General features: G+C 43.1%; 1 protein-coding gene and 1 pseudogene across 1 annotated transcript in view; one reads left to right on the top strand and one right to left on the bottom strand.

Annotated features, from left to right (window-relative positions):
• slmo (PRELI domain containing slowmo) overlaps positions 1–12381 on the bottom strand; it is a 43013-nt gene extending 30632 nt beyond the window's left edge. The window contains exons 1-3 of the mRNA XM_084588656.1: positions 12186–12381; positions 10392–10557; positions 8340–8426 (exon numbers count right to left, since the gene is read on the bottom strand). Of these exons, the coding sequence (XP_084444782.1) occupies positions 8340–8426; positions 10392–10557; positions 12186–12217 (285 nt within the window). The 5' untranslated portion in view covers positions 12218–12381. The remainder of the gene's footprint in view (positions 1–8339; positions 8427–10391; positions 10558–12185) is intronic.
• Positions 12382–14331: 1950 nt separating this feature from the next.
• Positions 14332–21802, top strand: LOC146203295 (uncharacterized; annotated as a pseudogene).
• The last annotated feature ends 390 nt before the right edge of the window (positions 21803–22192 follow it).

The following is a 22192-nucleotide window of genomic DNA, read 5'->3' as shown; positions in this document are numbered from 1 at the left end:
CGCGTTCGTCTAGCGTTTGTGAATGCGCCGTAAAAACGCCTGCTTCTTTTCATTTCATCCTTCTGTCAATTATATATGCGCGAATCAAAAGCGTCCAAAATAAAGTTGTAAGTTCAGTGCAGTTGTGTGTGTCCCTAGTCTTGTCCTTGTCTGCCAGCGCTGCGACACCATAATGTTTGATAGCGGTACTCCTGTGCACCGAAAGGTGATCGAAGGTCTGCTGAACACCTGCGTCTTTTTCCTGATTAAGCTCTAAAAACCCATGTTGGTCACCGATCTTGATTATATGCATTGATGTGTGCAATACCACTTGTTGTAAGTCGGCTTCTCTGCAAGGCTTTTTTTCCAACCAAAAGGTCTCGTTCCCACTCGTGCATTGTTTTTTAACAGTTGTCTTCAAAATGACCTAGCGAGAGCTGTCGAAGGGGTTCTGTTACCTGCCCTTTATATGTAAAGCACAGGATGAAGGGACTATTGATTGTCCAGCGCGCCTTGCTCCTCGATGACTGGTTTTGGGCCATTTGTCACGCTCCCTGCCTGCGACACATTCGCGGCTTGAAAGTGAATGCGCCGTAAAAGCGCCTGCTTTTCATTTCTGCAAAGACCGGGAGTCTTTTCTGAGGACAAGACTTTTTTTTTTTTTTTTTTGAAAACAAGCCTTGCAGGGAGAGACTGACTTAGATTTCGGCTTCGGCAAGAGATACATTTCCTGAATATGCTGAGACGGGCTATATGCCAAAGAATGCATGTTGCAGTGAAATTTTGTTCATGGCAAAAGCAATAGGAGACAAATATTTATAGTGTTTAAATTTATTTGCTGCCTAAGAAATCTGGGTGCTTCTGTTATGCAGGTAATCATCACTACCAAGTTACAAGGCTGTCCTTACAATGATGCTTGCCTAAACAGCATTGGCACACGTTGTAAGCATTCCTGCAAATGTTTACGATTCTGGCTGTGGGCTACTTAATATGGATCTTCAATTGAGTGCTAAAGCATGCTCAAAAGCTGTTGAGATTAGCAAAAGATGGGCCTAAGTGGATGTCATATTTTGGTTACCCATGAGACGGCAACTACCCACTGAAGTCATGGCTGATTACACCAGCGCCAAGCCATTCCCGTCCCAGCTCGCTGTCTCTTCTTTGCTACCGTCTTGCAGCCTGGTACAGTTGGCTGTGGTCACTGTGGTGTAAACATGCTTAAACTAAAAAGTGCAGTATTACAGCAAGGCAGTAAATGTTCATGAGGCTGATTGTAATCAGAAAATACTACCAACAAAGATCTTTTTTTTTACTGCCACTTATATTCAGTAGAAACACTTATTTCTTGGCAGCAGCATTTCACTTGAGTGCTTTTACTGCAAAAGAGGCAGCATATAGAGAAGCACATGTACCTTGATATACATTGACCATACAACATTGACATGTACATTCGAGAATAAATTACTAGGCCCAAAGAAGCCATTCCATTGCATATTGAAGCTACCTATACAAATAGGTACTGTATGCATGGTGCAGTATACGAAATGCTTATATATCAGATATAACAAAGCTGTAGCTGCTGCTCTGCTGTAGCAGCTGCTAGGAGAATAGTGCATTTTACTTAGCTTCAGTGCCCAGAATGACTGCTGAATGACAAACATCTTAGTGATAATAAAATAACTGCAATCATAACAAATGCATTGCTGGGGCTATGTGTGAATAAAAGTTATTTTACACTAATAAAACGTGCAACACTGTCAAGAAGAATGCTAAACATCTTGAAGACAGTAGAGGAAGCTAAACTATAAGCATCCAATAAATGACCACGCCATAAATGTGTGATATACACATTTTGCACAGCTACTTTTGTCATTGGCATTTATTTGCTAAGTCTTTTCAACAAATAACCAAAACAATTCATCTTCTGTTCAAACTGATATTTTAATAAAAAAGGCTTGTACATAATTCACACAATATTGAAAGAGAATACGTAATGCGTGCAAAATGAACATATTTTGAAACACTAAAGACTCTTTGATTGATATAAGGGCACTTGAAAGCTAGTTGTCATAGTGCGATCGCAGAAATTGAGCCGATTTCGAGCTCGCTCACGGCATCACATGCATGATAAGCTTGCTTTTCCGGCCGACAGAGTGGACACCGTCTAGCACGAACAGAAACTATGACACCGTCAGAGAGGCCTTGCAACAATATGCGACCAACACCATCACTCTTACCGCTGTGCGAAATGCAACATACTAGACATCCCTGCTCAAGACTACCTTTATCGCCTCTAAACTGAGGTCTGGTAGAACAAACTTGTTCTCGCCTCGGTGACAATTAAAAAAAAAAGAGTGCTTTCTTTCTCTTGCACAAACCAAAACGGAGCGTAAACGTCGGTTTCTGTACCTCACACAGAACATCAGCTACTGAACATGAACGGAATGGAGCAGCAGTAGCATCAATCGCAATATGAAGAACCGAGCCCAATGTGCCTGAAGTCAACTGGTTGCGAAGCACAGCAGCGAGTCACTATGGCTTGCACGACAAGTCAGTGGTGAAGGGTCGTGCGTCGGATCTCGTTTCCCGCACTGCAGTCGCGAGCTCTTGCATAGCGGCTGACACCTACTTTACTGATACTGTCAGCTTCCATCTAACGGCAGAAGTAATAGTGTAGCCTTCATTTTCCTCTTGTATTTTCCAAAAAAACAACACTAGATCACATGGCTATCGCTCGTGGCTCTTGTCATCGCTGGTAAGCACTGAGGGAAAACACTCTTCAGCAAGCTATTTTCGTGACAAACACTTTCACCAAGCTGTTCACTGCAGTTTCGTAGCCTTTACTGCTTTCAGTCAGATTTTTCCGGCAACTAACAACATCCGCAGAGGACCTCGATTTTAAACTACGCGTAAAAAGCAGCAACTAGACGGGAAAATCAGCTGTTTCTTTGCAGGCCGCCATGTTCATGCCTCGCTGTCGTCAGCTGACCCTCGCGGCGAAAATCGTTACCTAGGCGCACATTTAATTGTAATGCTGAAAATGCTTCTATTTTTAGTTGCCGTATTAAAGCTTCGAACAATGTTTCTTAGGTAAATAGAACATTTATACTTTTATTCACTGCGTTTTCACGAAAAATGTTTGCACACGACCCCTTTATCGTGCAAATAAAAGTTTCCGGGGTGGGGCTTTGCTATTAAGGGGGGACACGGCTCTTTGGCACCGAAAATCGGCCTGAAAATCGGATTTTCAATTTTTTCATTTTCGTATTCCTCGCACTATTCCGCATCTGCACGCAAATTTCCGAATCTGCACGCACGAAAAAAGTTTTAAGAGGGGTGTCCCCCCTTAAGCACCCTAGACTGCTATTAATTGGCTAAAGCCGTGATGTCGTCACACTTCACATGTCTGAGCCTCGTCATTTTGACGTCACGCTCTCAAACTTGAGAGCGATTTTGAGAGCGGTGCGTAATCCGGCCCCAGGAACGCTTTCAAGCAACAAGTCATTCTCTATGCAGTAAGAAAACGTCACAGCAGAATGGAAGTTTTATGTGCTACAAAATTACAGGAAGAGAAGGAGAAAACAAAGAAGAAAGACCTTTGCGCATGCTGCCTCATGACTGGGTCTGGAGCCCAGACAATGCCCTTCCGCTAGGGGGCAATTTGAGATCGTAGATGCAACCAAAGAAGCAACCATTGAGGCGAATGCATAGTAGCAGCAGTAGCTTACACAGTAATGACAACTGTGACTGTGTCCTCAGAAGTTTCTACAAGCTATAAGGAGTGCCTCGTGGACAAATAAACATTTTCTGTGCATGACTCAGTCTTTTGTTAACCAATACTTTTTCCCTAGAAGCGGCCACGAGTTGGGGAGTTGGGGGGGGGGGGGGTCAAGTTGTAATTGGCAATATACAGCTATACTATCCACTACAGATCACAGGGCAGTGGTAAAGAAAGTTTAGCCAAAAACAAGAGCCTACATTTGAGGCCAGTGAATGTAGGTCTTTGGCAGAAGCTAAACTTGTTTTCCCTGTGACATTTTGCTATGATTATCTTCGCCCATCTCTCTGCGTTGCAGTACACTTGGGGTGCATGCATTTCAATGAGCTTGACAAGGAAACACTCCACTATATGCATTACAATGATAACACAAGGTACAACAAACGAGACACAGTAGCATTAGCACAAAAATTAGAAGGTTCTAACGTGAAGGGGTTAAAAATGACTTGACTGGTTTCTAATCAAAGTATATTATCAACTTTGCTTACATTCATTTTACAAAATTTACATCTTCATTCAAGAGCACAAAAACAGCACAGTAATTACTGCTCAACTTAACCATCGAAAGCCCAAGGAATATCTAAGTCTCACCATCCCCCACTTTATCTCCCTCACCAAGATCCAGCCTGTCCCATGAACGCTTCAGCAGTATGGTGCCGTAAGTTGAAAAGTATGGTGAAAGCAGAGAAGATGTGCTTTATAACAGCATTCAGGCAGTTTCTACAATACATATTGTTGTATAGTGTGATATCTTATACGACAAGCAGATGCTGAGGTGCTAGCATAGCAGTCAAATGGTCGAATTTAAGCCCCAGCCCCCACAACACTTAAATTCCTATAGTCGCTGACTGGAAATACAACTGATTTTTCAGATGCACTTAAACTTATTCATGGCCTCATGACAAGCGCCATAGAAGCAATGTATAACAGCCCCTAAAATTCCAGATGCACAGCAAATGATTACTGTATTTTCTGAACTTCACACTCACCGCAGTATTACCGTCATAGCTAAGATATCGTACAACCTGTATAGTGGAGCCTCGTTACTGGAGACTTGAAGGCAAATCTAAACTTGATTGAAGAAAGCAGAATTCAACTTAAAAGGGAGCCATAGAGACAGTGAGTAGAAATGGCGATGGCTTTGAAAGTGAGAAGCTCCTACCCGCAATAAACACATCGTAACACCGTTCAGACTAGCATTTTGATGAACACTAAAGCACCTATCACTACACGCACAAATGCATACAGTCGAACTCCGCAATAATGAAAGCTCTCAAGAGCGAAATTCTTGCGGCCCCGGTGAACTTCCCTAGAGTTCAATGCATTTTCCCCCTCTCAACCGCAAAGAGTTTTTAAAAAGCAATGCCGGATTAATGAAGGTTTGAGGTAGTGATTTGAACCATTTTTTTCGGCACATCAGCCAGTTGGAAACAGAAAAGTGGCAAAACTGCAGCAGCACACTCATCCGACCGGTCAGGCCTGTTTATTTCTGTCAACACGCACCGGCGCGGCCATTGCTGTTTACTTTCTGTCGATTCAGTAATGACGATGAGATAGCAACGAGATTTTTGTGTAGTGAAAGCAAGTTTTTGCTAGCCTGTCTGTTGGCAACTATGCACGCACATGACGTTTTTTGACGACACTGCCGCCAGAGCAACAAACCCTTCTTTTTCTTTTCGCTGCCACGCCAACCACATTATCTCGCTGTCCGCCTCATGCACGCAGATTTCGCTCGTGACTTGCGTGTGTCGAATGTTTTTTTTGGGGGGGGGGGGGGGGGGGGGGGGGTTTGGCCTGTCCGAAACATGCCGCCTCCTGTCAAAAAGTGGAAGTTTTTGACGCTGCAAGAAAAGTCTGCAATCATCGCCGAAGCTGCAAAAGGCAGAAAGAAGTCGGACATTGCGGAGGAGTTCAGTATCCCGTGTAGCTCATTTTCTACGATTCTGAAAGCCAAGAACAGCATCATGGCAGCACTTCAGAACGGCGTGCGCGCAGAACAAGACGGTGGCAACGCCTGTCTACGAAGACGTCGACAAAGCTGTATATCAATAGTTGCTCGACAAGAGAACGAACAAGATGCCTTTGTCTGGAAGCCTTCTGCAGCAGAAGGCTATTGACTTCGCGTGCATTCTGGGCACGACAACTTTAAGGTGAGCAACAGATGGCTAAGTCAATTTAAAGCGCGGCACTGCATCGTCGTCAAGGTGTTGTCGAGGGAGCCTGCGAGCGTCAATGCTGAGGCAGCATCATCCTGGATGCAGGAAAAATATGAAAGCATAATGGACGAACACGAGCCCTCCGACATTTATAATGCGGATGAAACTGGCTTTTTTTACGAAATGTTGCCATCGAAAACGCTTGACCTGAAGGGACAAAAATGCCATGGAGGCAAGCTGAGCAAAAAGCGGGAGACAATACTTTTTTGCTCAAACATGGACAGATCCGACAAGTGTCCCCTCCTCATGATCGGCCGGAGCAAGGCGCCCCAGTGCTTTAAAGGTAACCGAAGGCTTCCCGAAAGGTCGAATACACTGCTAACCAGAAAGCTCGGATGCAATATTCTTGAGCTGGCTGGAAGCCTTTGATGCGGATATGCAAAAGCAGGGCAGATCTATCTGTCTGCCTTTTTTTGGATAACTGCAGTGCCCATCTCAGCGACAACGTTGTCCTGACGAGCGTCCACTTGATTTTCTTTCCTCCGAACTGCACATCCTTTATCCAACCTCTTGACCAAGGGGTTATTAAGAGCGTCAAGTCTGCGTACCATGAGAGACTCATCCGGTGGATGTTGTTAAACATCGAAATAAAGCGACCGACGAAAACTGATCTTCTTATGGTGCTGGAGGTGCTTGCCGCGGCGTGGACTGCTACTTCGGCCACCCTTGTCCAGAATTGCTTCAGACACGCCTGTTTCGCGGCTGGTCAGCACGCCTTGGCAGAACCAGAAGCGAGTGTTCCTGCAAATGGTGACGATCTGCAGCCACTAACTGAAGCATGGGACGCGCTTCGCAGTGTCGATGCAATGGTGCCAGACGCTGTCAACTGGATGGCTTTCTGTGCGCGGACATTGATTTGACCATGCATGAAGAATTCAGCGACAACGCTATTATCGACAGCGTACGCAAACGAAATGAGGAGAGTGACGACGAGGATGGAGAAAACAAAGCACAAGAAAAGCAAGTAAGCTCGCGTGATGTGCTTAATACTTTTGATGTTATCCGCACTTTCCTCAGCAACCGCGACGACACTGAAGCTATGCATAGCTAATCTAACTGTGAAGCCCAAATCGTGAAGCTCCTGGCGACTCTTTTCATTGAATTTTCATCCTGGAAAGTAATGTGTGTGATTGCTTGTCCATTTTTGAGATAGCGAAATTCTCACGAGAACGAAAAAGTTTTCCATCCCCAATGGTTTCTTTATTGCGGGGTTCGACTATATAATAAAATATACCACTGGTTCATTGGAGCACATAGATACACAATACCACCTGCATCCTGCATGCAAGTTCTCATCTCAACTCTGCTAGGACAGTTTTTACTCTCCAATAAGAACACGCTCCTTTCCATACCAAGATTAATAATCTTAGACCTCAACTAATGCACATCCCAGCCAGTGCAAAGGCCGAAACCTCACTGCAAATGCAGAAAGGACAGGGAGACAACGTCAACTTCACTAGTGTGGGCAGTCCTGTGCAAAGCCCACATTCAAACCTATAGCAGTTGCTACCAATATTCCTATGTAAAGGTTTCATGAATCCCATTTGTTTCCAGAGAGTTGAACAAAATAATCTCGCATGGAGTAGATAAGAAGATAAACATGAAACCATACTGTGCCATCACCCCGTTGACTGTTTGCTTTCAACGTATTGCTATAAAGCATCATTTCTGTCAGTCTCTCAAATGCACTGAGATTCTTGCCGCCAGAATGTGGGTGACCATTCTCAGCAACATCTTGCTCAAGGAAGCTTTGAAAAATTGAGCAATATCACGAGTTTGGTGCCACGAAAAAGCATGTCATATAGTGAAGAACTAAAAAAACATATGCCAAGCTTTCTGTGTGCCCTATGGAGGTTCAATAGAGTTAACTTATAACATGTGTGATGCTGCAAACGTTGAGGTTGTCTACTGAATTTATACTGAAGTTAGGAGGCCAACCTTCTACAACATATCAGTAAGCATGCGAGTAAATAAGGTACAAGGTGCAGCACTATTGAAAGCTACCGAGACATGCTACTAAATTTAGCCTTACCACCTTTAATAGCAAACATTAAGTTTGCATCGAATGTAATTCACTAGGCATGGTAAAGTCCCCCCCTGCCATCCAAGTCTGCACAACGTTTTCATATACAAAATGACAAGATTGAGCAACTCTTCCCTCTGTGCTGTCATTTTGCAGATTAAGGATGCCGTTGATGGTAAAATTGGCGTAACTGCAATTTAAATATTATTCACTAACTCAAATCAAAAAGCAATAACCTTAAGTACGCGTTCAAGCACTCCAGTATAAAGAACACCCAGCCTAGTAACCAACCCGAATCACTGTGGCCATGTGCATATGATAAACAACGAATGACTGCACTCACATTTCTTGACATCATAGTCATGGTACGTCTTGCCGGATCCACCACGGAGTGCTCGCTAGCGTAGCAGGTTCGGTCGGCGCCCAGAATCTGTACACAGGTTATTAAAAATTGTTTAGAAGACGTGTACTGTTCAACCAAAGCAAAAGGCTGCACATAAAAATCCTGCTCCATTACTTAAAAGTGATTACAAACATTTAACACCGCAAGAGCACAAAGTTTCTTTAGCTGTCCTATCATTAATGAACTGCTCACCCCCAAAGGGAACCTTCCACACAATTAAAAGAATGAACTGGCCATCAAAAAGTCATGCTAGTAAAGCACCTCCCCTCCCCTTCTTCCTTATAGCATCTCCAACACTGCGCAATGTTTGGTTTGGTTTGTGAGGTTTAACATCCCAAGGAGCCTCAGGCTACGAAAGAGACTGTGTGGAGGGCTCTGGAAACTTCGACCACCTGGGGTTCTTTCCTCCATTGAAAAGCAGCTGCTGTGGCCGGGAGTTGATCCCGCATCCTCGGGCACAGATGCCGAGCGCCCTAACAACTGCTGTGGCCGGGAGTTGATCCCGCATCCTCGGGCACAGATGCCGAGCGCCCTAACAACTGCACCACCACGGCGGGGCACATTGCACAATGTAGAACTCTAATAAACACAGAACTCAAACCAAAAGAACAGTGGCAAAGAGCACTGTCATGTAAGCTTGCACCAATTTACAAAAAAAGACCAAAATGTGACTGATGTACAGTCTCTTTCAAAAAATATACAGACCATGGTATTTGCTTCTAAGCCCCTATAACAGGGTTAGGTGAATATCTACAGTGTTCGAAATCTAGCAGCTGACAAGAAATCTTTTTCTCATCCTTTTCAAGCTTAGGTATTCCTGGAGTGCCTGAAAGCGGCCCTGTCATAAGGCTTAGAAAAATCTCTTTAGGCTGTATATTTTTTACAAAAACTGTACATCAAAAAGCAGTTCTTGTTCCACTATTCCAGATGTCAGAAGAACTCTCACCAGTAAAGAACTCTTCCCAGAACGCCGGTCTATGCAGTGACAAGCAACGTCTGCGCAGCTCAGGCATGTTCAGTAAGCAACACTCATAATATAGTACATCAAGCACATGATCATGAGCCCCAAAAACAGTAGTTCCACATGCATTCTAAACCTGGGTGCTACAATCTTTTGGCTAGCTGCACACCAATCCCCAAACAAAAATTTTGTTGCGCCCTTTGTCTAGAAGACAGTACTGCTGCAACGACTGCTTTATACAGGGTGTCCAAGTTAACTTTAGCCAAGGGATAAAAATATGTTTGAGGTAGGCCAGGCAAACCAGTTGCATAGATCTGCCAGCCATCTGGCGCACTGCAGGGAATTTTTCATTTCGCAATTAAGATAATTTTTCTAATTTACCAAATATTGCCTTTAGACAATAAATAGATTTGCAAAGTTGGAGAGCACCTTCTAAAACCCCTATTCCATTTGTTTCCTTATGTGTATCGTTTTTCACAAAACAGTCATCGACATATCAAATGAAAACTTCTGGCTTCTCTTGAAATTAATGCAGTGATTTCTCTTAATGGCCTCCATCGTTAAGTTGGTTCCCTGTCAGTTGCAGCTTGTGAAGGAACTATTTTTTTTTAACATAACCGTGCTGGAAGTTTTGTCTTTTATAAACAATTTTCAGCAAAAATGACATGAGAAAGTGGTGAAGTTAGCTTTTGGAATAGTATGATGCATAAGATGCGGAAGCTTAATTGCTGCAAAGCAATTATGAGCCTCCCCCCCCCCCCCCCCCTCATAAAAAAAAAGTAAGAAATAGTTATTAAGGTACGCTGCTTAGCCAGTGTGTTTATACTAGTTTATATACAACAGTGAATAGACAAAACATAACAGTACAGTGACAGCAACAAAGGAATCCATGGTTACCTTTGGCACTTGTCGAAATATGGCTAACTCTGCTCCATATATGTTTGCTACAGGGTTTGGTTCAACTTTCATGTAGTTGCAGCTAAACTGATATAATACCCGAGACAGTGGCATATACGCAAGTGGGTGCTTACTCTTTGAGCCCATGTTGGAAGTCCCCATGCAGTGCTGATAAGGCGATGGCTCTTGAGAACACCGTTTTGCACCTTTCGGTCCACCACATCAATGCCAACCACAGCAGGATTCATTGGGTTGGGGTACTTCCGCCATGCAGCTTGGGCCACAGTCTCCCATGGATGGCTGTGTAATGCAGCAGAAAGCCCCCATGAAAATCATACGCCCTTGATGATTTCAGCAATAGCTGCTAAAGGAGTCATTCTAGCCATGAGAATAAAAACAAAACTGAAACAAGAATAGCACATAAAGCTTTGAACTCCCACTTCCAACACAAAAAATCTTTTATTTAAAGTTTTCGCGGGTGCTTTTCAAAAAGGGGAATCACAAAGCAACAATGTGCTGGCATTAAAACAAGTAGCCATGACACAAACATGGATGCTTTAAAACTTACCCCTAAGATAGCACACACACAAAAGTTATGGAGCAGAATGAAGTACAGTATCACAATGAAACGTTTTCACTTCACATGGCCCTCGTATACTATCATATGCTGGAACTGCTACATGGCTGCAGTGTTCTGGTGCAGGCAGAAATTTGAAGATATAATAATGGGTCACAACCGCTACATCCCAGCTAGAGAAAAAAGAGCAAGCACTCATCTCCCATAGTTACTTCCAGTGATAACATTTCATTAAAAGGTTTCCATTGAGACAAATGCTCGAGGCCCATTGTGCAGTTTAGAGATGAAGGAACTTTTGGCAAGGAAGTACAGATTTTTAATTTAAATTTGAGCCCAATGTATTATACAAAACACATGTAATTCAGCTTTCCAAGTTATACTACTGCTAATTTGCTTCTACATTTTGTTACTCTTGATGGGCAAGTCTTTCCAGAGGTTTGAGTACCGCTAATTTCACGGTAAATATTATGCTTATGGCCACAAATTACCTTACTTGACCAACCAGCAGGTTCAGCAATTGGCGTTTGGCCAAAGAGCATGCTATACAACCGAACAGAGAGCAAGCCCTGCATTATGCAGGCAGATTTATCAATTGACGAATCGACTATATTTATTACGCAAAGCAATGACCACCGCCATATAAGTTACTGTTCAAACACGCAGCAGCGGTTACCAACACACGTGAGTACAAGCTCTCAAGATGGGAGAGGATGTCGTCAAACCAAACGCTATATGGTCGAGCAAGCGGAACATTTCCAGCGTTATCAACAAGGCTGTGACGTCACGCTATGGCGGAAAGTACCGACGTAATACAGAAAGGGGGGTCCCCTACTTTTTGAACCCCTACTGTAATATTTAGATAACAAATCAGCCTCGGGGCAAAGAAGCACACGATGAATGAAGTCTACCTTGAGCAAACCTGCCCAGCAAGACTACTAAAACCCCTGTCAACAAGAAACAGAAAAACAACGCACAATACATGCATTTACAGGCATCCGACGTCGGAACTTAAATCTTCCATATTCACTGTTTCACACTATCTAAACTAGCTTCGGAGATTGCAATTCTTAACAAGTATATCTGAAGACGCACGCAACTCATCTGTATAAAGTCAAAGGGTAACCGCAAGTCCAGTGAAAACGGCAGTCTTCGCACGGATGTTTGAATGGGCTGCTAATCGATGTCAGCAGCTATTTTTCAATTGGCAAATAAAACGTGTTGACGCTGGATATGAAGTTAATGTCATGTTACTACTCACAGACAGCGTAGGTTACGATGAAGAACGAACAGTGTATTTATCAGACAAAACAATTTGCATCAGACGCCAAGGTCGAAGCTAGCGCGCACTTACTTGAATGTATGTTCCGATGTCCAAATTTTCATTTCAGGCGTTCTGCACCACTCGTTTGACTTCTCTAATTGTTACAGGAGTCTTAAGGCGACAAACTCTTCCTTGGCTGTCACAAATCCAAAGAAAAGCAACGTTTTTGAATGAATCGAGTCGCAAGTTTTAGCCTGCCGCTGGCGGCTCCGCCGAGTCTCGATGGGGAAAAGGAAGTCAACGAGAATGCAGAGCTGCAGAGCGCATGGGCGAGAGTTCATGACGCAGTTCCGGCGTGAAACCAGTTTCGGTTTCGTTTTCGGGTTTGGTTTGTTTTGTCAAGTTTGTGTATATGCATTTATATTCCTGGTATTTTGGCCTAGGTATAAATCGCTTATATTTAATCGCAAGTTCACTCTTTAATTTTCTAACGATTTCATAATGCAAGCAATGTGCTCTGCAACGGTTATTACATCAACTGGGGCCGAATTATGCTCTGATCACATCACAAAATCTAGCTGTCACAAATCTGTCACGTTCAAATAATTTCACTTGTTTCCGCCATTACGCTAACACTACACTAATTCTCTACAGTTTCTACGGCGTGTTCTGCTATTATACACATCCCATAACTGTTGTATCATATTATGGCTCACATCTTGCACAGATGTGTCATTTGGCCGGCACTATTTTATTATACTAAATTTGTTTGGGGTGCTTACATGATTCTATTAAAAGAAGTCGAATATTCTCATGGTCTGCTTCGATTGCGAAGTCAATAAATTTGAAAACAAAGTGCAACAGAAGCATGAGGACACAACGACGACGCAGAGACACAGACATGTCGCTAACTCACAGCTGAAGTTTATTGCTGAAACACGCAATATATACAAGTCACTTAAAAAATAAAGGAAACCAGTTTCTATTTGGACGCTCATGTCAAACGGAGAAAGAATTGTACGAAAGACTGGATAGCTAGGAAAAAAAAAACGGCTTAATTGTTGATAAAAATATCAATACAAAGTGCAGGCTAAAAAATCGATTTCACGCACAGTAACGGAGAGCACACTGACACAAATTTTCCCATTTCCTTACATGGTGCACCTCCATAACTTCACGAACAAGCTGGTCGCGATGTCTGAAAAGTACGGCTGTTATTGAAAAAAAAAAAAAAAAGCGTGTGCACTTTTTGTTTTTCATCCTGTGGTTCCCTTTTTCGCTGCATGCGCGGCAGTGCTCAGGAAGATTCCCACAGCGATCATTAGGGAATTCCGGTGTTCGCCTAGACTAATACTGCGTCGTTTTTATGTCCTCTTGTTTCTTTCGCGCTTTGTTTTCAAATCATGAGCTTACACCAACTCGCCCAACTTTCCAACCCACCGGCGATGACGTTGGTGGCGCCATCTCCTGTTGTTTGTTGCCACAGAGATTTAATTAATTAATTAAATTGGTTCACAGGAAGGGAAAGGCGCAGTAACTGTCACACTTGCTCTGTGGACACCCGAACCGCGCCGTAAGGGAAGGGAGGAAGGTGGGAATGAAAGTGGACAGAGAGAAAGAGGAGCCGTAGTGGAGGGCTACGGAGTAATTTCGACCACCTGGGGATCTTTAACGTGCGCTGACATCGCACAGCACACGACGCCTAATCGTTGCGAATTATGAAGTTACGCAGGCTGACTTGTTTTGAGAATAGTTCGAAGAGCTTGATCAACTGCTTAAGAATAATGTTTACGAAAACTTAACTTGGCCAAAACTGCATCGAATTTGAAGAGCCAAGCTTTTGTACCTCAAGACGCCTTGCAATGCCATGAGATGGCGCCACCGAAGCAGTCGCTGGGTTTTGCTTTGCCATCGCAACGTCGCAACAGACGACGAGAATACCAAACCTTTTCTAATCGAATAATGCAAGCACCCCAAATTTCGTGCAACAAGAATACTGACGACCAAATGTCATCTCTGTGCGAAATTTGAGCTCTAATGATTCAATTGTTTAGGTGGGATAAGCATTCCTTAGGATGCATCCTAATTGCGCAACACACGATAAACACGTGCACGTTGTTCGTCATCTGTCACTGTGTGCGGTTTTTCTTTTTTCTTCATCGTGCTGTTCGTGTATATGCATGTTTTCAATGCGAGCGTATGAACAGGATTTGCTGTGGCGTGCGTGACAGCGCGTATGTCGGACTACACGAGGAGCTTGCGCGATTCCTGTAAGCTCCGACTAAATAGTGAGCCTTTTCGCAGTCCGGATTCACAGAACCATTAATTCGCCGTGTCTTAAAAATATATAACTTGCTAAACGCTGTAGCGTACTAATTGTCATGCTTTTCTTAATTTAATGCATTCGCAAGCGTTATAACGACCAGCCGGCAACATGCCCCGAGAAACGAGAAATATCTATTTAGGTACCCCTTCATGGATCACTGCCTTGTCGTGGCGGAGGGGCTTGCGAAACTCGATGAAGTCGTGAGCTCTGCTTTGTAGGGCCACCCAAGATAGACAGGTCACGGCAGAGAGTTCTGACAAAATGTGATTCACTGGAGAAGGCAATGGCAACCCACTCCAGTATTTCCTGCCAAGAAAACCCTATGGCCAGTCACAATACCATTAATGATAGCGCCGGAAGATGAGCCCCCCAGGTTGGAAGGCGTCCCACATGTTACTGGGGATGAACAAAGGGCGATTCTATAGTAGCTCCAGGACGAATGAAGCGGCTGGGCTAAAGCCAAACGGACGCGCAGTTGTGGATGTGTCGGGAAGCGACCGGAAAGTCCGATGTTGCAAGGAGATATATCACATAGCAACATGGAATGTAAGATCTATGGCGCAAGGTAAACTGGATGTCGTCAAGCGAGAAATGGACAGATTGAACACTGATATCTTGGATATATCAGCGAGCTCAAGTGGGCCGGAATGGGAGAATTTAACTCCGGCGACCATTATGTCTTTTATTGTGGGCACGAATCCAAGAGAAGGAATGGGGTCGCTCTCATAGTAAACAGAAGAATGGGCAAAGCAGTGCTAGGGTACAACCCCAAAAACGACCGAATGATTTCACTTCGGATCCAAGGTCACCATTTCAACATAACAGTTACCCAAGTCTGTGCACCGACTGCTGAAGAAGCTGACGTTGAGAGATTTTATGCGGACCTACAATGCCTTTTAGACCGCACCCCATCATCAGACGTCGTTTTTCTCATAGGAGACTGGAATGCTAAGGTCGGGAGTGAAGAAATATCCGGAATTATAGGCAAGTTAGGTCTTGGCGAGCCAAATGAAGCTGGGCAGAGGCTAGTAGAGTTTTGTCAAGAAAACAACCTGACCATAGCGAATACTCATTTTCATACAGCACAAGAGGCGCCTGTACACGTGGACTTCACCGGACGGTCTGTACAGGAATCAGATCGATTATATATTCTTTGCCGGCAGAGATGGAGAAGCGTAAAAACAAGGCCTGGGGCCGATTGTGGCACCGATCATCAGCTTCTTTTTGCCAAAATTAAGCTTCGATTGAGGAAAACGCCGAAAATTAGAAGGCCTTTCAGGTATGATCTGGATCAAATTCCATTAGAACATGCTGTGGAAGTGAGGAATCGATTTCAAGAATTAGATCTAGAAGACAGAGAGCCCGAAGAGATGTGAACTGATGTTCGTGATATAATACAAGAAGTTGCTACTAAGGTAGTTCCAAAGCAAAAGAAATGCAAGAAAGCAAACTGGTTATCTGAAGAAGCTTTGAAAATAGCTGAGGAAAGGAGGATGCCAAAAGTTACGGGGGAAAGAGAAAGATACAAGGTTCTCAATGCGGATTTTCAGAAAATAGCAAGGAGAGATAAGAATGCCTTCCTGAACATACAGTGCCAAGCAGTTGAGGACAGCAGACAATTAAGGAACACAAGAGCTCTGTATAAGACAATGAAAGATATCAAAGGAAGCTTCTGTGCTAAGCTGGGCGTGATAAAGGACAAACGAGGCAAGGACCTCACTGAAACCTCAGAGATAAAGAAGAGGTGGCAGGAATACACAGAAGAACTGTACAAGAAGGACCCGAATGTGCAAACCCAACATAAGACGGTTGTGATAACTGATCTCGAGCCGGGCATTCTGAAGAGTGAAGTTGAATGGGGCTTAGCCAGCCTTGCTAAGAACAAAGCTAGGGGAATTGATGGCATTCCAGCTGAGTTGCTTCAAAACCTCAACCATGACGGTGTTAACATTCTGCATACATTATGTCAGAAGATTTGGACAACCCTGCAGTGGCCACAGGATTGGAGGAGGTCAGTTTACATCCCCATTCCAAAGAAAGGCAGTGCCAAAGATTGTTGCAGCTTCCGGACGTGCAAGCTGGGTTTCGCAAGGGCAGAGGAACTAGAGACCAAATTGTCAACCTTTGCTGGATCATATGGAAAAAGCAAGAGAGTTCCAGAAACCCATCTACTTCTGCTTTATTGATTATGCGAAAGCGTTTGACTTCGTAGATCACAGCAGATTGTGGCAAGCTCTCCAAGAGATTGGAGTTGCAATTCACCTCATCTGTCTCCTCATGAACCTGTATGAAGGGCAAGAGGCCACAGTCAGAACTGGGCATGGTCTTACTGATTGGTCTTACTGAATTTCGACCAACTAGGGTTCATTAACATATGCTGGCATCGCAGAACACACGGGCACCTTGCTTTACGCCTTCATCGAAAAGCGGCCCGGATTCCATCCCAGGTCCTTGGGTTCAGCAGTAGAGTGCCTTAAACCACTGAACCACAGTGGGGGGGCAAGTAGCAGCAAAAAGCTAGAATACCCTATAATAATAAGAATAATAAATGAGTATTATATATGTATCATGTTTTTTGGCATTCAGTCATATTTTGCTGGTTGGTTGAATGGTTGTCTAGCAGGTGGAAAAAACAAATGAGGTAATTTGTTAATACAATTGCATATTACTATCACTCAAGAAATTCATAGTGACTATGAACTTAAAGAATATTGCATATGAAAAGTGGTAAAAAATTTCAATTAGAAGATAATTTTTCCTTGCATAGTGCAAGTGTATATCACGTTTAGCTACTTTGTGTTGCTTCCTTCAGGCCATTGCAATGTCTGTAATGCCAGGAGAAGACCAAGAGAGCTTGGCAATGCATATTTTCCTACTCCTGATGAAGAGGAGATGAAGGAAAGGATGAAGCTGACATCGAGATCAGATCTCGGATATTACTACAAGCAGTGTGCATGACATCAAAATGAAGTACCCTTACATGATGAATTTCAAAAGGGTAAGTCAGGTTGTAAATGCCACTGAGAGGTGGAAAATCTATTGTTCACCTTGATTGGGGAGCCACCTGCATTCATGGCAACTTAGTGCATGTTTTGTGAGTTGTAATGCAAATGGTGCAATCTCTGTAAATGAAGCACTTAACTAAAGGTCGCTAAAATGGCATGGATAAAATATGGTGACTTGATGCAGAGATGAATTTTGGGAGGGTTTAGCAATTTATTTCATGGTGGAAACCGCTAATGCAGTATGAAGCGAGAACACAACACAGGCACTGATTAGCAACTGGCATTTATTTCAGAAATATAGATATATGTGTATATTTCCCACCATCGGCACAGTTTTTCCTTCTGCTTTGCATTTAATGTTCTTTATGCCAGTAATTGCCATAAGACTAATTCGGGTCAATGTCAACAGTATTAACATAAAAAAAGGAAGAACCCCAACGTTTGCCTTGCACGACTGTTTGCTCCTTTGAATTCTTTAATAACAAGCCCCTCATTTCCGTTTCAATTGTCTGCTATATATATTTGTGTGTGTTAAAAGCGTCGCATTGAGATACATTTTTGTACTTTTAGAATTCACTGCTCTGTATTGCTAGGTTCTTGTTCCAAAGCAGTTAAATGCTCATTTTTTCTCTCAGTTCTGCAGCGACTTCCAGATACTAACGAAGATTGACCCATCAGCTTCGATTGCAAATGGCATTGAGAGCATTGCTAAAATGGTTGAACAGAAAGTAATCACCTGCGAAGCAAGTGCCATGACATTGCTGGAACAAGCCCGTGACATGGATCCACAAAGGCTGCGAACATGACGTAAGTGGTGTTATGACTTTAAATAGCACATTTTAGTTGTTTGGAGAAGTGCTTTTAGGTTTGCAGCCTGGTATCTGGTCTGGAAGTGCAGTTTATTGGCCTCGGACGAAAAAAAAAGGGAACAATATTAGAGCTGTGTGATTAGATAGAGAATATTGAATGCCATAGCAGCTACAAAACAGTCAATTTGAAAATCTGTAGGAACTGCTTTCAACTTGTGATAGATGTAATTAAGAGGATAGCCTCGCTGTTATATTCTTTGACTGATAGGAACAGAAGCTCACAAAACCAAATCCTTTTTCTGAAAAGGGAACCTTTTCATAGGGTACTGGGGTTTAGTATGGTGCCAATACAATAAAATAGCATTCAATTGTTGACAATGTGACTTCCTTTTCAGACATCCTGACCATCGCAGTCCTTCGCGTATTGTCTGGCAATGTCAAGGAGCAGGATGCTCTGTCAACTCTCTTCTTACACGAGGAGGTAAGGTCATTTAAAAGTTTTTTGGCAACAATGCATTTTTAGTACTCATGCCATTTGGTCAAAACGCTTGCAAAAATGTGTTATGCTTTGCAGAAATAATTCTGCCTTTAGCAGGTGAAAGTAATTATCTTTATAGTTACTCTACTGAGAACCATTATATGTGTCCATTAAAAACCTTCCACTGGATGACCTGCATTCTTTTGAAGATACTGTCTGATAGAAAGCCAACATCTTTCTTTTTCCAAGTTCAAGATTGCTTGATACCTGATGTTTCTTATATTGAGTAACAGACAGAGCAGTGGTGCAGTGGTTTGGTATTTGTGGTGCCTATAAACACTGGATCGAATCCCGGCTTCAGCGGCCACTTTTCGATGGAGGCGAAAAGTAAGGCACCAGTGTGCTGTGCAACGCCAGTGCACATTAAATAACCCTAGGTGGTGGATATCTTGAGCCCTCCACTATGGTGTCTCTCACAGCCTGACTTGCTTTGGGACATTAAGCCTCATAAACATAAACCGTAAATCTAATTTAAGAATGGGTGGAATAAAATGCTTTCACAAGTTGATGAAGGAAAGAGCAGCAGCAACATCAGTAGAGGCAAAAAGCCTTAGAACTGTTCGCAGGAGAAGGTGTTACACTATACATGACAGTCAAATAGTTTTCCTATGTTGTGGCATGAAAAGAAATGTAATACTGCATTTCAGTAAAGGCTATGCCATACTCGCATACCTATTGTATTTTCTTCAGAAGCAGTACAGTCACACAACCTCTACTGCCCCATAACAAATTTTTTAATGGCGTCTCAACAGTTTGCAGATTCCAGTTGGGAAGAGAACTGTGCTGTTTGCTTTCACCAGTGTTCAATTTAAGTCATATGTTAACCTGAGTAAATTTTGTTTAAGGAGTGAGAAACAAAGCTGCCAATTAAGATTGTGGACATAATGGCCTTCATCGAAATAATTCCATAGAGCAGAAATATTTTAGGCACAACTATTAAACAAGCAATTTGTGTTGACATTGTTTGTATTACAGCCTTAAGCAGCTTTACAAAGAGTGCATCAAAGTGGGGTTATGAGGGAATACCTCATGGGCAGTAGGTACTGATGCAATAGTTTATTGCCCCCTCAGAACTCAAGTGTTCCAGCTACCCCTTGCATCTTGTACTCTGGAGAAAACAATGAGGATGCCGACCTGCTGCATATGATGGTGGACCGGGATAAACTGTTCTCCATAAAAAATGCTGAAGAGGGACTGGCAGCTGTTATGTCTGCATACTGGCTTTTCAACATCCAGTACAACCGCAAGCTGTTCAACACCTTTGTTGTGCTGGAGCGGCTCTTCCTTGGCCTTTCCTTGAGTACACCAAGACTGGTGACTACAAATTTCTCAGCAAAGTGTACCGAAGTATGCATGTTTACAGAGGCTGAGTTGTATGTTGTGCTCTTTTGTATTGAGTTCACATGTTTATTATTTGTAGACAAGTACAAGGGGTTAGGACAGTTGTGTCGTGATACAAAAGCAGTTTTCTGTGTTATCTTTGCCACAAGCATTAATTTGGCAAAAATTGTGTGAACTTGCACCAAAAAAGCCAGGCAAGTGTGATATTATTTCCCCTATATTCTGTGGCTTATCGTGGCCTCTACCCAGGATCTCAATGTCACTCAGTTGCGGCTCGCACGGAGTACAGTTTCCACAATGTGCTTTAAAGCCTGCAAATGATCCCCTGTCCTGTCATTGATACAGCACCCGGTCTGGCCTATGTATGCCTTCCCCCAAGTGAACAGGATCTCATAAACGACCCCCATGCAGCAGTTGACAAACCAGTTAGCATGCTTCTTACGTCCGCTCTGTTTTCCAGCACTAGAAATGCATGAGCACAGCTCGGCCTACTTCTTCGGAGTGGAGGACACCACCGGCATGCCATGTCTGTTCACTACTTTCTTCACGTGATGGCCAACCTTATGCATATATGATACCACAACAGGTATAACCGTATTTTTCTGTGGCACAATCTTTTTCCCAAGCATGCTCACTTGATTTTCTGATGAAGGGCTTCCGTTACTGACGCAATGACCGTGCAGGGGTAACCGGCAGATAGCAACCTGTGTAATTGCTTACTAAAACTCGACTGCACAGCATGCAGGCACAACTTTGTGAGGGCAGGCCCCAAGCATTAGTTAGCGATAGCTCTCTTGACAGTTCCGATGTGCTGATAGGTAGGGCAAAAGTCCTTTCCGTGCCCATCGAGATACATGAAAACTCTGCTGAAGGGCGCGGTCTAGAAAAGCTAAAAACACATTGCAAAGAACCAGGGCAATGCACGAGCCAAATCATATCCCTTTTTTCTAGTGATAAAATCTATTTTCGTCCTTTCCTTCCTTTCTCTCTCTCTGTTCCTTTCTCCTTTGTCCTTTCGTCAAGTCGCAATGCACCATTTAGCCTATTTTCAAGTTTTGTTGAGCTGTTATTTCATTGGCACTGCACTTGTGTGTATTCCATCATTGCTTATTATTACAAATTGGGCAATATTTTGTCTTAATTTATGGCCACTGGGGCTATTTGTAAGTAGGTATTTATACTGTGTTGCAGTCTAAGGAGGGCATAGCAGAAGCCTTGATGGTTTAGTGAACATTTACATTGAGTGCCTTCATTCAAGTTGCCCTAAAATTACATTCATGCTCCACAGCTGCTCAATAATGCAGATTTTGTATCGAAAGTTTATTTTTGCTGTCACGCACCTGATAAAGTATTTCTTAGCCATTTCAGTGGAGCGGGGTGCATTTCACTAAGTGATGTGATGTTTTGTTTGCATTTACATCATGATATACAGTGTGATAACTTTCATTTTAAGTCATTTTGGGACGTTCAGCTATGTAAACCAACAAAGTATTTTGATTACAGTGTTAATAAACTTTGTCACCAAAACTGATAGATGTCACTCTATATGCATGCTCACAATGTGGCAGGTGTATACTATTTGCCTTTGCTGGGGAAAATCACAACAGTTTCAGGGATCAGCCTGCACTATCTTGATATGTTCGTATACTTTGCAGGCATGTTCGGATGGTGGGCAAGTACCTCCGTGATATGTGCAGAGAGGCCCTCAACTGAAGTAGTATATAGTCTAAAACGGGATCATAAAAGTTGCTTAGCTAGAACATTACATCTGTGGGAAGCATTTTCTGTTACATTGTCATTCACTGAATATTGATTGCCATGCACTGACCTTTTTTAAGTTGTTTTCACTCTTGCCTGCATTGGTGGAAACACGGGAAGAGATGTGGAGTTGTCACCGAGCATTGACAGTAAGTTCCTCTGCTTGTAGCAATCATTCGAGGGCCAGAATCATGAAGACTCGAAATGCAGGCCTATAGTATTTATATACATTTGTGGATACATTTCTTGCCACGCATCAATCCGAGGCATCTGCTTCATGCGAGTCCATATGCATCTGGCGCACCCTTCGAGTACCCTTT

This window comes from Amblyomma maculatum, chromosome 1 (genome assembly GCF_055883805.1).
Source record: "Amblyomma maculatum isolate TAMU_Amacu chromosome 1, ASM5588380v1, whole genome shotgun sequence".
Classification (NCBI taxonomy): domain Eukaryota; kingdom Metazoa; phylum Arthropoda; class Arachnida; order Ixodida; family Ixodidae; genus Amblyomma; species Amblyomma maculatum.
This window is presented reverse-complemented; position numbering and strand designations above follow the sequence as displayed.